Source organism: Polistes canadensis, unplaced genomic scaffold (assembly GCF_001313835.1).
Source record: "Polistes canadensis isolate GaletaPanama2010 unplaced genomic scaffold, ASM131383v1 scaffold_70, whole genome shotgun sequence".
NCBI classification, from domain to species: Eukaryota; Metazoa; Arthropoda; class Insecta; order Hymenoptera; family Vespidae; genus Polistes; species Polistes canadensis.
Window position 1 is genome coordinate 370438 of NW_014569617.1, and position 13969 is coordinate 384406.

Below are 13969 nucleotides of genomic sequence, written 5' to 3' on the forward strand. Positions count from 1 at the left end.
GGAGTCGCTCGGGGCTCTTCTCCAAACGTCGGCAGAACCTTAAAGTAGTTGTCAAAATGGCGGGTGAAGGTTCTACGGCCGTGAATCCAAATTGTGAAATTGTTCGCGGTCACATGTTTGAAGTTGGTCCGCGTTACACAAATTTATCGTATATGGGCGAGGGTGCATATGGAATGGTCGTGTAAGTGTCATCCTTCGTAATTTGCTGTCATTTGTGTTGAGTTTCGTCGATACGTCCACTCTGCGTGACAGACTACGAGATAAACAATTTTAAATCAGATTGTTGGATAAATTACGTATTGTATTAATCGTTTGTTTGCATTTATATTATCGAACGAGATTTAAAAGCATAGGAATATTTATTTTCCATCGTAATTACGTGCTTTTTGTCGGCGCTTATTGTTACTTTTTGGCGCGACTTTTAAATTCACGTCACACCCCTTTATTCTTACCACTAATATTACTCGAGGTTACGCGACACAAAGCGATAAAAAAGATAATCGTTTTTGTTTGAATTGTTTATCGGATCACTAATCATTTTTATTATCCTACACACATACATACACGCATACATATATATATATATATATATATATATATATATATATATATATAGGAAGATTACAATGTGCTATTTGTGGAGATTGGAAAACACCGTGTAATCGAAAACAATATAATCTATTTGAGATCCCAAGTTAAAGAACTATAGAAGATAGATTAATATAACCATTCTCATTGCTTTATTATTTCATTTTAATACATTTTTTATTTTTAACTTATTGAATTAACTTTCTTTTTATTACAAAAATATAATATTCTCTTTGCAGATCCGCTTACGATAATGTAACAAAAACAAAAGTAGCTATTAAGAAAATTTCTCCCTTCGAACATCAAACTTACAGCCAAAGAACATTAAGAGAAATTAAAATTTTGACAAGGTTTAAACATGAGAATGTAAGTTCGAAGAGACAACATTTCATATTTATTCTGTTTCCTGCGGTAAACAAAAATCATTCATTTAGAATTCTGACAATAACTTAACGCTCTCTTCATTTGATTTCACAGATAATAGATATAAGAAATATATTAAGAGCACCTACCATAGAGCAAATGAAAGATGTGTATATTGTTCAGTGTCTGATGGAAACTGATTTGTATAAGCTTCTTAAAACGCAAGTGAGTGTTTATTATATAAGCGAAGAAGGAATAACATATAAATAATGTAAGATTGATATTAAACATGCGTTGTTACTTTCAGGCTATTAGCAATGATCACGTATGTTATTTTCTCTATCAAATACTTCGAGGGTTAAAGTACATTCATTCTGCAAACGTCTTGCATAGAGATCTCAAACCAAGCAATTTACTTTTGAATACCACCTGTGACCTTAAAATTTGTGACTTTGGTTTGGCCAGAGTGGCAGATCCGGAGCACAATCATGCTGGCTTCCTTACAGAGTATGTCGCTACCAGATGGTATAGAGCTCCAGAGATAATGCTCAATTCAAAGGTAAATGAATACAATAAATTAAAAGAATAAATATTATCTTTGATGTGTTTATATTTTTCTATATTAAATTTTCTTTTTATTTACAGGGATATACAAAATCTATAGATATTTGGTCGGTAGGTTGTATCCTTGCTGAAATGTTATCCAGAAGAGCGATATTTCCCGGTAAACATTACTTGGATCAGCTTAATCATATCCTTGGTGTAATTGGATCTCCATCTAAAGATGATTTAGATTGTGTCATAAACGAGAAAGTAATGGAAAATATGTTCTCCCTCTTGTTGCATTTCTTATGCATTCTTTTTTATTCAATAGTAAATTTTATAATTACAGGCACGCAATTATCTTGAATCATTACCTTTCAAGCCAAAGGTACCATGGACAAGTTTGTTCCCAAAGGCTGATCCAAGAGCTTTAGATTTGTTGGATAAAATGCTTACATTCAATCCTGATAAACGGATCGCAGTGGACGAAGCATTGGCACATCCGTATTTGGAACAGTACTATGATCCATCTGATGAGGTGAATATTTTATTTTCATTCGCATTGATTAATTTCATAATTAGAATATTATAACGAAATTAATGAGATTATGTATTTCCATTAGCCTGTCGCAGAGGAGCCATTTAGATTTGACATGGAGTTGGATGATCTTCCAAAAGAGACTTTAAAGGAGTATATATTCGAAGAAACTTTACTATTTCAACAAAATCACCAACAGCTAAACGCGATTTAGTTTACTGGTAATTATAAGAAGAAAAAATGTCTATTTTGTCATTTAAAAATATTTATTAACAAAATTATAGATTTGAAGCTCCTACCAACGATTTCAGCTACAACTGCAAGTTCATAGGATGACCAAAAAAAGAAGAATAGGAAAGTGTGAGATAAGTGAAAGAAGTAATAGAAAGATACTTCCTATAGCTGACCAGCTGTTGTCCTATTAACTAGGAGAAACATGAACGAGGAAATTTTGTTAAAGGTTAGTCCTGCAGTTAACAATCAATCATTCGGGTAACGAGAGTTTATGCCCAATAAAAAAAAAACACACTTGTACATTCACACGCGTCTCTACCGGAAAAAAAGAAAAGGAAAAGAAAAAAAATATTACAGTGTTTTTTTGTTACATGTATACGTATTATATATGTATATATATATAATACGTATAATAATTTTCATTTGTACAATAAGTTTTATTTATCCCTAATTATATATACATACACACACATTATGCTAATTAACGATTTATTGTTAATCATCGTCATTACACTGTCTGTGATTTAATTATCGAGTAAATGAAGATGCGGTTGATGTGTTTGTGTGCGATGTTCGAAGATAAGATTAAAATAATGCAATTGATCAATCGACGACAATTGTGCACTGAGACTTCGAAAATGGTGTATATTTATTATTCGAATTCATTCATATTCGAATATGCGATTATATACGATTGTTGCGAAGAGGTTCTGGCTTTTTTTAAATTATTATTTCTTTTTTATTTTATTTTATTTTTTTAATGTTACACGAAGCAATTTAATTAGTTATTATTGCCGATTGTATCTCTCTTTTATTGTACAAGATAAGATTGAAGATTAATTACCAGAGCATTTTCGAAGTAGCTTCCAGAATTCCGAGAACGGTGTAAAGATTTTCATCTAATCTCGATAAGACGATTCATTTCTACGAAGGATAATATTATTTAAATTTTATTTTTTAAATTTCTTTTTTTATCATCTCATTTACTTTAAATATACTTAATTGCATCAGAATTTTCGTCGAGCCGATCGTAGCAGTAACGTCAAGGATACTGCCATTCTTGCATACGTGATGATTATTTGAAGCTTAGGGAAACTTAATTAAAAATTCATTAGCGCGCACCTGATGAAACGTTTGATTTTAATCAAAAGAAAAAATAATGAAATAAATACAAAATCCCATAGATATAATATAAAATATACGTCGAATGTTTCAAAGCTTTAAAAGAAACGCTCCCTGATTCTCTGATAAATTAGACGGATCAGGATTAGAAGAAGATTCTCTTATGCTTCAAATACTCATTTCCTAGCGAACCTGTTATATATATATATATATATAAGGTATCCTTGAAGTTAATTTTTTTTTATAACGCGTCCTGATTTTCTTAGCAACGTGTTACATTGAACATTATCAATCAATCCGTTCAATCTGCATAAATATTTGATACCATAAAAAAAAGAAAAAAAAAGAAAGTGTAGTTAAATTTATTTCTTCAAGCGAGTAGAAGATAAACTCTCACACCACATACACATATACATACATGTACACACGATATTAGAATGAACCCTTTGCACTGGGATGTGTCATCTACATTTATTGTATGCATCGGCGAGAATCCGAGTTCAAAGGGGTTTATTTATATGATTAACAAAGGAAACAACATTAACAACAACAACAAAAGGAGCAAGTCACACACCCATAGATTTTACGTGCACAAATAAAAGCATGTCATCTGCGGTAAAGAATTTTTATGCGGTTAGAAGGAGGATGAGTAGATGGAGGAGAAAAGGTGGTAACAGAAATATATGTGTACGTGTATATGGATGAATATATGCATGTGTACATACACATATATTTTGAAGAGGAAACCAAAAGCGTGGAAACGAAAGCGATAACCAAACGACTAAGTCTCTTTGTTTCTTTGTGAAGAGGTTTTTAAGCTTTACGAAGAAATCAAGTCCAACTTTGCATCAAAAGCTTTAAAAAAAGAATTAGTTAATACGAGTGACTACGCGAGAGAATTATCGGAGTTTCGTTGTTTCTCATTTTATTTAGCAATAATTAATTAACAAACAAAAACACATTAACATACGCGCACACGTACACGTAGAACGATTAACAAAAAAGAGACGAAATTAAGGAAACAGATTTGATTTTATTTGTTAAATAATTACATATAAAAGAAAGAAAAAATAAAATGACAATTGGAGATTATGATCGATACTACATTTAACGTGGCCGGTGTAAATTAATTGAATACTTGCTCGCGTTATGAATGTTTTAATTTGAATTTAAAAAATACGTGAGAGAAATTTTACAGACATTGACAATGACGAAAAAAAAGACGAGGAGGACTATGACTAACCACATAAATAAATGCACACACATACACTTTAAAACGTGGTTTTATTTTTGATAATCGAGCGAGGCTCGCGTATAGAAGGAAAGTCGGAGTAAGTCGATACGGCCTTGTGTCGACGTTTAGAATACTCTCTGAGAGAGTAGCAAAAAGAAAGAGAAAGAGTTTGCGAGACAAGAAAAAATAAGTTTGAAGGGCAAAGCGAAGTCGTTAACTTGTTTTTAACATGTTTCAAGAAAAAAATCAAATTTCTTTTAATCGGACTTTCAATTCTGCAACTACATTCGACGATTTCAAACAATATAAAATCTAAGGAATATATTGATTTAATTGATCTCTCGTTCTTTCTTTTCTGTTCGGACGGTTTATTTAGCTTAGAGTTTAACTCAAAAATTGCTCTCTGAGTTTGATGAGTTTTATTAATAGATAGAAGTTCTCTTTTTTGTTTATATCGAGTCATCTCTCTTTCTCTTTCTCTTTCTCTTTTACTCTATCAATCTCTCTTTTCAATTTATCGATTAAACTCAATCGAGCATATGCATTGGGCGGTGGTGGTCAGGACGGTTGGTGAACGTGTCTTTTTTTATACTTGGGAATACTAGTTGTGCCCTTGAGAAGTAATAAACACTACGAGACCGATTTTATATCGAACGCTTAGTGACACACGACGATTTATTTATTTTATTTTATTTTATTATTTCTTTTTCTTTTTTTTCTTTTTTTATTTTTCTAAGACAGACGAAAAAAAAGTAAAACGTGCATTCATTTTTTGGACCTGCTGAGCATCCTTCTCTTCTTCCTCGAAATAAAAAGATCGTTCATAGTTGGCCCTTTTCAGGAAAAAAATGGAGGGAAAAGTTATATAGAAAAATATCTAATAATAATAATAATAATAATAATTAAGAAAAAGAAAAAAAGAGTTTAAAAAAGAGAAAATAAAACAGGAACGCGAATTCAATTAAAAATCTCTCTCTCGATAAAAACAAAAAAAAATACTACGTGCATAATATTTCTTCTATTTAGATAAGACCATTCCCTTTTCTCTTAGCTTTTATCGTTACAATCGATGTGTGTCGATCTTTCCGAGACGTGTCGGCGGATTAAACGAAACGTCGGGAAATTTACACGAGAAAAAAAAGAAATAATAAAAGAGTAAAAAAAAGAAAAAGAAATAAACGACAAAAATATAGGTGTGAAGTAAATTTTCGGGTATAAAAAATTACGTAAACGTAAAAAAAAAAAGAAAAAAGAAAAAATATGGGACGGCAGAAGTCAAAACAAAAAAAAATATAAAAGAAATAAATGAATAAAATTATAAGGATCGAATTTTTCGCACGACATTTTGACGGTATTGAAAAATTGAAATACCGAAAGAAAATCGCTCCTTTTCCATTAACATCTACGTAGTTATTACATCTTATACATACATTTTACATAATTACATACTTACATCATACATACCTACGTTCGATCACGTGTGATCCGGTGTTATTATCATTATCGATCGTTTTATTAGATGGTACAAATCATACTACGAGATTAGAAAATTCCTTCTTCGTTTTCCAATCGCTCGATAATTGATCACGAAGATGAAGAAGGAAAGGAAAGTAGAAAACAAAAGAAAAAGAAAAAGAAAAAGAAAAATAAACATTAAAATTAAAAGAAAAAGTTAGAAAATGATCCAGGTTTCTCATATCACGCGTTCTATCAGCGATGAATCGAAGGATTACTTCAAATAATCGGGCGTTCGACAAAAAAACGCTTTAATCGAATCTTAATAAAATTAAGAGTGCAAGTTGTGAATGACTGCGTTTTGATGATGATGATGATGATGACGATAATGATGATGGTGGTGATGATTATGATGATAGATCGAATGGTAGAGTGTAAAAAACAAACAAACATAAGTATCCTCGTTGAAAAGATTAGGCGTTGAGAAGAGAAAGAGAGAGAGAGACGCGAACAAAATGTAGATTTTTATTTAATTCGTCGAAGAGAAAAAAAAACAAGACAAAAATACAATAAATGAATAAAAAGTAGAAGAAGAAAAAAGGTGGCGTTTGGTTTTGGATATTTTCTTCTCGTCTCTCTTCCATCGAAGCTCCGCGTCCTTTTACCGAGAATTTCGATATAAATTATATATAAATATATATATAAATAATATTATTATTATTATTATTATTATTATATTATTATTATTATTATTATTATTATATTATTATAATTATTATTATTACTAATATCATCAGGCCTAATATATGTACTTAAACGTTACGTACGTGTATCTGTTGTTGTTGCCGATTCATATCTTATATATCCGATTATTAAAAGAATATTTCATCTATGGATTTCCGATGTTATTCGTCATTTAAATAAAAAATATATATATATATATAAAAAAAGAAATACAAAAAAAAGGAAAGGAAATGAATCGAATGAAAGAAAGATAAGTAAGTTTTAAGGAACTTGATTAATATTTTAGGATAAACGTCGTGACTCTGACGATGCGTCGAAAGAATTTTTCTCTGCTGTAATTTATAGAGAGATATAGACAATTGCATTTGAATAGTGTGTCTTTTACGTGTCAAAGTATTAAGAAAAAAAATTTTAAAATATTAAAAAATATACAAAAAAGGAAAAAACAGATTAAAAAAAGAAAAGAAGAAGAAAAAAGAGAATACAAAATGTGATTATTCCCGATTTGAATTCGTCTCATTCGCTGGCTCGCTTATTTTGTCAACACGACTATATAGTTCTCTTGTTCTCCTTCTTATAAATATAGATACTCGACGATAAAATAATGAAACACAAATGTTCCCGTCGCTTTTTCCAAAGTCGCCGGTGGACTGTTGCAAAAGTGACTGGCATTTCAAAATATATAATCGTCGAAATATAAGAAATAATAAAGGACAAAGGAAAAGAAAAAAGAGAAAATGAAACTTGTCAGGAATTAGACGTTCTCTCTCGAGAGACAAAACCCTGTCAATTCCATGAAAGATAAGAAAATTATGACGAGGACGAGAAAAATGACACGACGATGACTAATCGTTGTCGTTGTTGTCGTCGTCGTCGTAAATCCCGCGATTAGGTGAAACCTTTGAAAATATACAAAAATAGAATAAACGCGTGAGACTTGAAAGAAAGAAAGAAAGAAAGAAAGGACGACAAAAATAGAATTGTAAATCGTAGCTTTGACAAAAATTCACATTTAGATTCTTGTCGACCAAGTATATAAAAAAAAAAAAAACAAAAAAAAATACGTAAGCGTAAGTCGAGCTAACGAAAGAAAACATTCGCATTTACTATGTTTTTTTTTCCCTTTAGTTTTTTGTGTTTGTTTAACTCTTTCCTTTTGAATATTATAAAAAAAAAAAAACAAGACAAAACAAATTAATGCATTCTCTCGCGTTCGTTCGCATTGGAGAGACTTTTTTCCAGGGATTATTTTTATATATCGGGGTCGATAAATCGTTATAGACTACCTCTAAGTAAGTTCTATAATTATTGCAGTAGCCTACTTTTTATCGCGGGATATTTGCGTGCTAGGAGATAGCTAGAAAAAAAAGGGTGAAACAGGGAAACAGGAGGAAAAAAGCACAATGTTCGAAGTTCGCGAAGGTCAATTATTTCAAGATCGTGTCTTCTACCGTTCGATAGAACGAATCGAGCTAGTATGAGCAATTTAATTCGCTATTTTTACGAGTTCAATCTTTGCAGCATCAACAGTGCGCGCGCGCTATCCTATATCTCAACATATTCTTTATTAAGATATTTACATTTAAATGAATAAATACATATTATATTTTACATAAAAAATAAGACGCGGACGTAAAGCACAGTACAACGTGATCGTTATTTTTCGATTCAAATAAAACGCAACAAGAAACGAACAAAAAAAAACACAATAAAGTATTTAATCTCGTAGCTATTGGAAGGAAGCAAGAACCAACAAAAAAAAATCATTATTAATCATTAAAAAAAGACGGAATAATACAAATCGCAACGTTGAACGTATACGACAAAGTATGAATTCGTAAAATCTGCTGAGGTGAATTCGTTTAGAAAGACAACACAACAATAAAAAAAATTAATAATAATAATTAAAAATAACAAAAAAAAAAAAAAAAGAAATAAAAGAAAGAAAGTAGAGAAGACCAGACGAGAAAGGAGGAGTAAAATAATATCATTTCAGAAATAACACGCGCCGAGTATCGTGTTTAAAAACCAACGTGCTGCCTTTCAAATGAAGTTATTAAAAACAATGGGAGGAATGAAAAAAATAATACAGGTGGTGGTGGTGGTGGTGGTGGTGGAGAGAGGAGGAGGAGGAGGAGGAGGAGGTGGGTAGGGGGTTGGAGGATTAAGAATAAGGGGAAGAGCAAGGAAAAACATAATTGCGATTAGAAGAATCTCTATCGATAATTTTCGAAGATTCAAACAACTAAAGTTCAGATCATTAGGCGGCCCAACACGTCGTATCACGTATTAGTTATGCGAGAGCGAAGAAATTAATTAAAAAAAAGTAGAAGAAAAAAAAAATAATAATTGAAATTCGACGAAAAATTATAAAAGGGAAAAGAAACAAAAAAATAATAAGAAATATATAATTATTGAAGCAAGCAAATACAAAAAATATATACGATGCGACGATTATAATATGATCGTGAATGATGATGGTGTGTGTGCGTGATCAAAATGAATTATTATTAGTACTTTCGAATGAATACTTTCCGTTTTGTTGTACCCTACAATTTTCGTTTAATCAAATGTACAAATATAAACAATAGGTGAGAAGAAAAGAGCGAGAGCGAGAGCGAGAGAGAATGAGAATGCGAGAGAGGGAGAGAGAGAGAGAGAATATGCGTCGAAAAAAAGTACAATTTTTGACGGGAGCATTCGTTTGTTCACGTGTGTTTTCAACAATTGTAAAAGCAGTGCTTAGCGATTTATATATTAATTAATGAATTAATTACTTCAATAATAATAACCACGGAGCGATGTTACGAAAGAGCGAAAGGAAATACAAATTGTAAGTGTAGTTAGAAGCGTGTTAGAAAGAGAGAGAAAAGCTGCATTAATGGTATCGCGGTGGTTTTGGAATAGAGGAAAAAAATCACAACAAAAAGATATATAAAAGAAAAAACAAGAAAATTCAACAAAAAAAAAAAAGAAAAATAAAGTCGGTTGTTCGTTTATCACGCCGCAAATCATTTACCAAATGATTGTTATATGTGTACATTAATATACATATACATACATATATGTATTTAAAAATCTCTATTATCTCGACTTAACTGTATTTGAAAATTATTATTCAGGAATATTATTACCTACGCTAATAAAAAGTGCGGCTTTATTGGCCAATTGATCAATCTCGATTTTACACTGTGTCTGTTTATATTGTATCTCTTTTTGTCTTTCTTTTAATTTAATCCTTTGAATAATTTTATAGAGCTCCAACGTCTTGACGGTCAACATTCTAGTCAACCAAAAATTATTATTAATTATAATAACAATATAAATAAATCACATGGCTTACGGGGGATTGTGAGTTGTAGAAAAAAATGACAAGGCCAGGTTTGATATTTGAAAACATCAATTTAAATAACCAATAATTCATTCACATACAACATATCTCTCATATCTCCTTGAATTATTAAAAATTAAAACTTATAAATCATGCATATATGAAAAGTGCGTAGTATTTCCTCTTCTCGTTCTTCTTTTTTATCTCCACTTTTTTCTTTTTTACTTCGTGTGCTTTTATTCACCCTTCTTTATTCCTTTAATTATTTATTTCCTTATATCTCACAGAATTATACACATTACAGGCCTACGTAGGTACAGCAGACGGGTAAAGAAAATTTTGACTTCAGTTTTCATTTTATTCGTTTTTTTTTTAAACCACCAGCATCCCTTTAGTCATTCGTTCAATTTTTCATTGCTAATAAGATGATATATATGTATATATTATTATTATTATTATATTATTATTACTATTATAGTGCCGAATCGCTTAAGTTTAATTTTTTTTTTATTAAAAACCTGACTCGAAAATGTGCAAAAATTTCTTTCATCTTCCACTTATTTTATTTAATGTTTAACCATTATTATTCTTATCGTTTCATTCGTATTTATATCTTCTTTATCTAATTAATAAATATATGGATGAATCACGGCATATATCTTCACTTATTGTTAATATTTCTCTTGCTTTTCTTACTTACTTTTGTTTCTTCTTAATTTATTCACTCACATTCATCGTCACCTATGAACTTTGATCATAAAGTAATGTAAATGAAATTTAATTTCTTTCTTTTTTTACTATAGAAAGGTAGTAATAATAATAATAATAATAATAATAAAAATGCTAACAAGAATAATAATCGAGAAACAATAATTAAAGTTAAAATTCATTACCACGGCAGTTTTTTTTTTTAAATATACGTATATATCATCGTGCACGTCTTACCATTTACTGTATGTATAATATTTATACCATGATGCGGAATCATTCAAATTATACATGGTACTCGTCTTCAGACAATATTATAACTACATATTACGATTGTATTTTGTTATTATTATTATTATTATTATTATTATTATTATAATTTATAAAGTATATATATTCACAACTTAATGTTTAATCGTTTTCATTATCGTTCGCACAACAACAAAAAGAAAAAGACAAATATTCAACATTTTATTGTTTCGCTGCATTCGCTATTTATTATTTGATACTATTATCAATAATTAATAATTATTATTGTTGCTTAATTGTATGTACAGAAGTGTTATACGCATACATACATATATAACCATATATTTATCTATATATATAGATATAGATATAAATATGTTACACGTGTAATATTATATATATAAATATTAGTGTGTGTGTTTTTTAATTACATAGATATATATGTATGTATGTATATGTCATTTAATAATAATTAATGTGTTTTACGTATTAATATTTATAATTAATAATTTAGGTTTTGTTACAGCATCATCACGGATCATCTATTTTTACGGGTACATTGATATTTTCTTTTTTAACTCCCAATATCGATTATTTGCTTATCGCCCCCCCCCCTTTTTTTTTTATCTTGCTTTCAAGAATAATAATAATATAACAATGATCGTGATAGTTTAATTCAGTAATAATAATAATAATAATAATAATAATAGTTGTAATTACGATGAAACGCGCGATAACGAAGATTAATTAATTAATTATTGCAAGAGAGAAAGAGACTAAATTGATTTAGCCGACCGTCAATGTTCTTTCTAATGCATTGTGAATCAAAATGACGGTAGAAAGTTATATTTCATATCAAAAGTAAGTAAAAAAAGTCGATCCTGCGTGTGAAATATTTTTTATTTTTTATTTCACGAATAAGAAGAATAAGGGATTGCAGAAAGTTATTTCTTCGTCGTCATTCTTTTTGTTCTTTTTATTGCTTTTCATTAAATCGATCAGTCGACGGATAGATCGATTTGGGGGAATGTTTCCCAAGAAGACTTGACATCATTTCGAATAATTTACACTCGAAATTCGTTCGAAGAACATCACCGGTCAGCTCGCACACGTTTTCTTATTTATTATTTATTTATTTTTCTAATTGTTAGCGAAAAATTCCATGGCGAAAAAGAGGCTTTCCCTTTATTCAGAAATCGGAAGCATCATCTTTCACTTTACTCGAGGATCTCTTTAATGTGGAAACGAAATAAAACTAAATTTATAAATAAAAATGATAAAGAGAGAAAGAGAGAAGAGAGATTTATCTCTTTAAAATTACAGGAAGGAACAGGCTTTTTCGCATGTTATCGATTAATAATCCTCGGTTTCTATGTTCTAAATTATTATTATTATTATTATTATTATATTTTTTTTTTATTTTTTCATTCTTTCCTCTGCTTAAAAATCTACAGAGAAATCTACACTTGTATGTTTAAATACGTGCGTGTATATGGGTGTATCTCGTTCCTTCGTTCTCGTCTCCTTTTATGGTGTATTCAAACGTTTTCTAATTCACGTTTAAATGTGTCTCTTTATTTACTTATTTATTTCTTTATTTAGTATTGTTTTTATTGTGTATATGTGTTCTCCTACCAACGACTACTATCTTCTCCTTTTTCTTTCCTCTTTTAATATTTTTATGTGTTCATTTTATTTTTTAACTAGGACGTGTCTACACGTAATATCTAACTCACGTCTACGATTTTTCTTTTCTTCGTCATCTTATTTTTTTTTTCTCTTTTATTATTTTACTTGTTTTAATTTTGGTAACACATGGACATCGTTTTATTATTCCTCCCTTCTCATCTCTTTTTTTTTCTATTATTTCGATACTATAATTATTTATTTTTTTTTTTTGTATATATATTGTATATTTTTTCTTATCAACGTGTCTCCCTGCATCTTCTGGATATTCTCTCTTCAAAATATCTCATGTGTATGTCTGCTGCTCCTTCTTTTTTTTTCGTATGTTTTGTGTGTGTGTGTGTGCATGAGTCTATGTGTTTGTTCGCCCCCGCCCTGTCCCACCCTTCTTTTTCTTTACACGCTAAGAAAAGGCTCGTCGGCTCGTTTCGTTTTTTAATCGATTTTCCATTTTCCTTTTACTTCATCTTTTATCATATCTTTATGAATTCTAATTGTTTATAATCTATTTGTATTTATGTATATGTTACCGTCATAGCCGGAAATTTGCCATTGCTGGTAATCCCTTGGCATTCTCATCAATGCAAAGAGCCTTCCGATGAAGTCGGAAACAGAAGAATTCTTACAGTTTTTCTTAAGCATTGAACGTAATACTTTTTTCTTTTTATGACGGTAACATATATATTTATAACGTTGACAATTGCCAGGCTTCGGAAAAATGGTTGTTTCTTTTTTAAGAAGTAGATAAAAGGAAGAACAATGAAAAATAAATAAATCAAAATAAAATAAAAAAAGGGGGGGTGGGGTAAAAATATACGATGTTAACAAACGCGTGCAATACGGACGCAATTGTTTAAGTCTTTCTTTTATTATTTTTTATGCTTATGTTTTTTTTCTTGTTTACGTTAAATATCTCGTTTCCTTCCATTTTATTTTCTTCGAGCAACGACGACGATCAATAATGGTCAATCAAATGATTTTTATTTGCTGCTTCGGGAGGATTTCAAAAAGGCACGTGACTTCTTTTTTTTTTTGGAGGTACTCGCACGTCGAACAAAATTTATCTTTTTCCTTTGCTTTTTCTTTTTTCTGTTTCTCCTTTTTAATTATTACACGTTCTTACCGTTCATTCAACTCACACTCGAATGATCGCGTACAGTTCTTCTATGGACAA

At 30.1% G+C, this 13969-nt stretch overlaps 1 protein-coding gene across 2 annotated transcripts; it reads left to right on the top strand.

Moving 5' to 3' along the window:
* The first annotated feature begins 1 nt into the window (after window position 1).
* Window positions 2–2615, top strand: LOC106786258 (mitogen-activated protein kinase 1). 2 transcript variants are annotated; one of them, XM_014747443.1, is made up of 8 exons: window positions 2–181; window positions 828–954; window positions 1066–1176; window positions 1259–1510; window positions 1597–1764; window positions 1844–2032; window positions 2118–2253; window positions 2344–2615. In XM_014747443.1, exons 1-7 carry the CDS (start codon window positions 57–59, stop codon window positions 2244–2246), a joined length of 1101 nt encoding a protein of 366 aa, XP_014602929.1. In that variant the 5' UTR covers window positions 2–56; the 3' UTR covers window positions 2247–2253; window positions 2344–2615. The 2 variants fall into 2 exon arrangements, with proteins under 2 accessions (XP_014602929.1, XP_014602930.1); XM_014747444.1 differs by having other exon boundaries at window positions 2317–2606.
* The last annotated feature ends 11354 nt before the right edge of the window (window positions 2616–13969 follow it).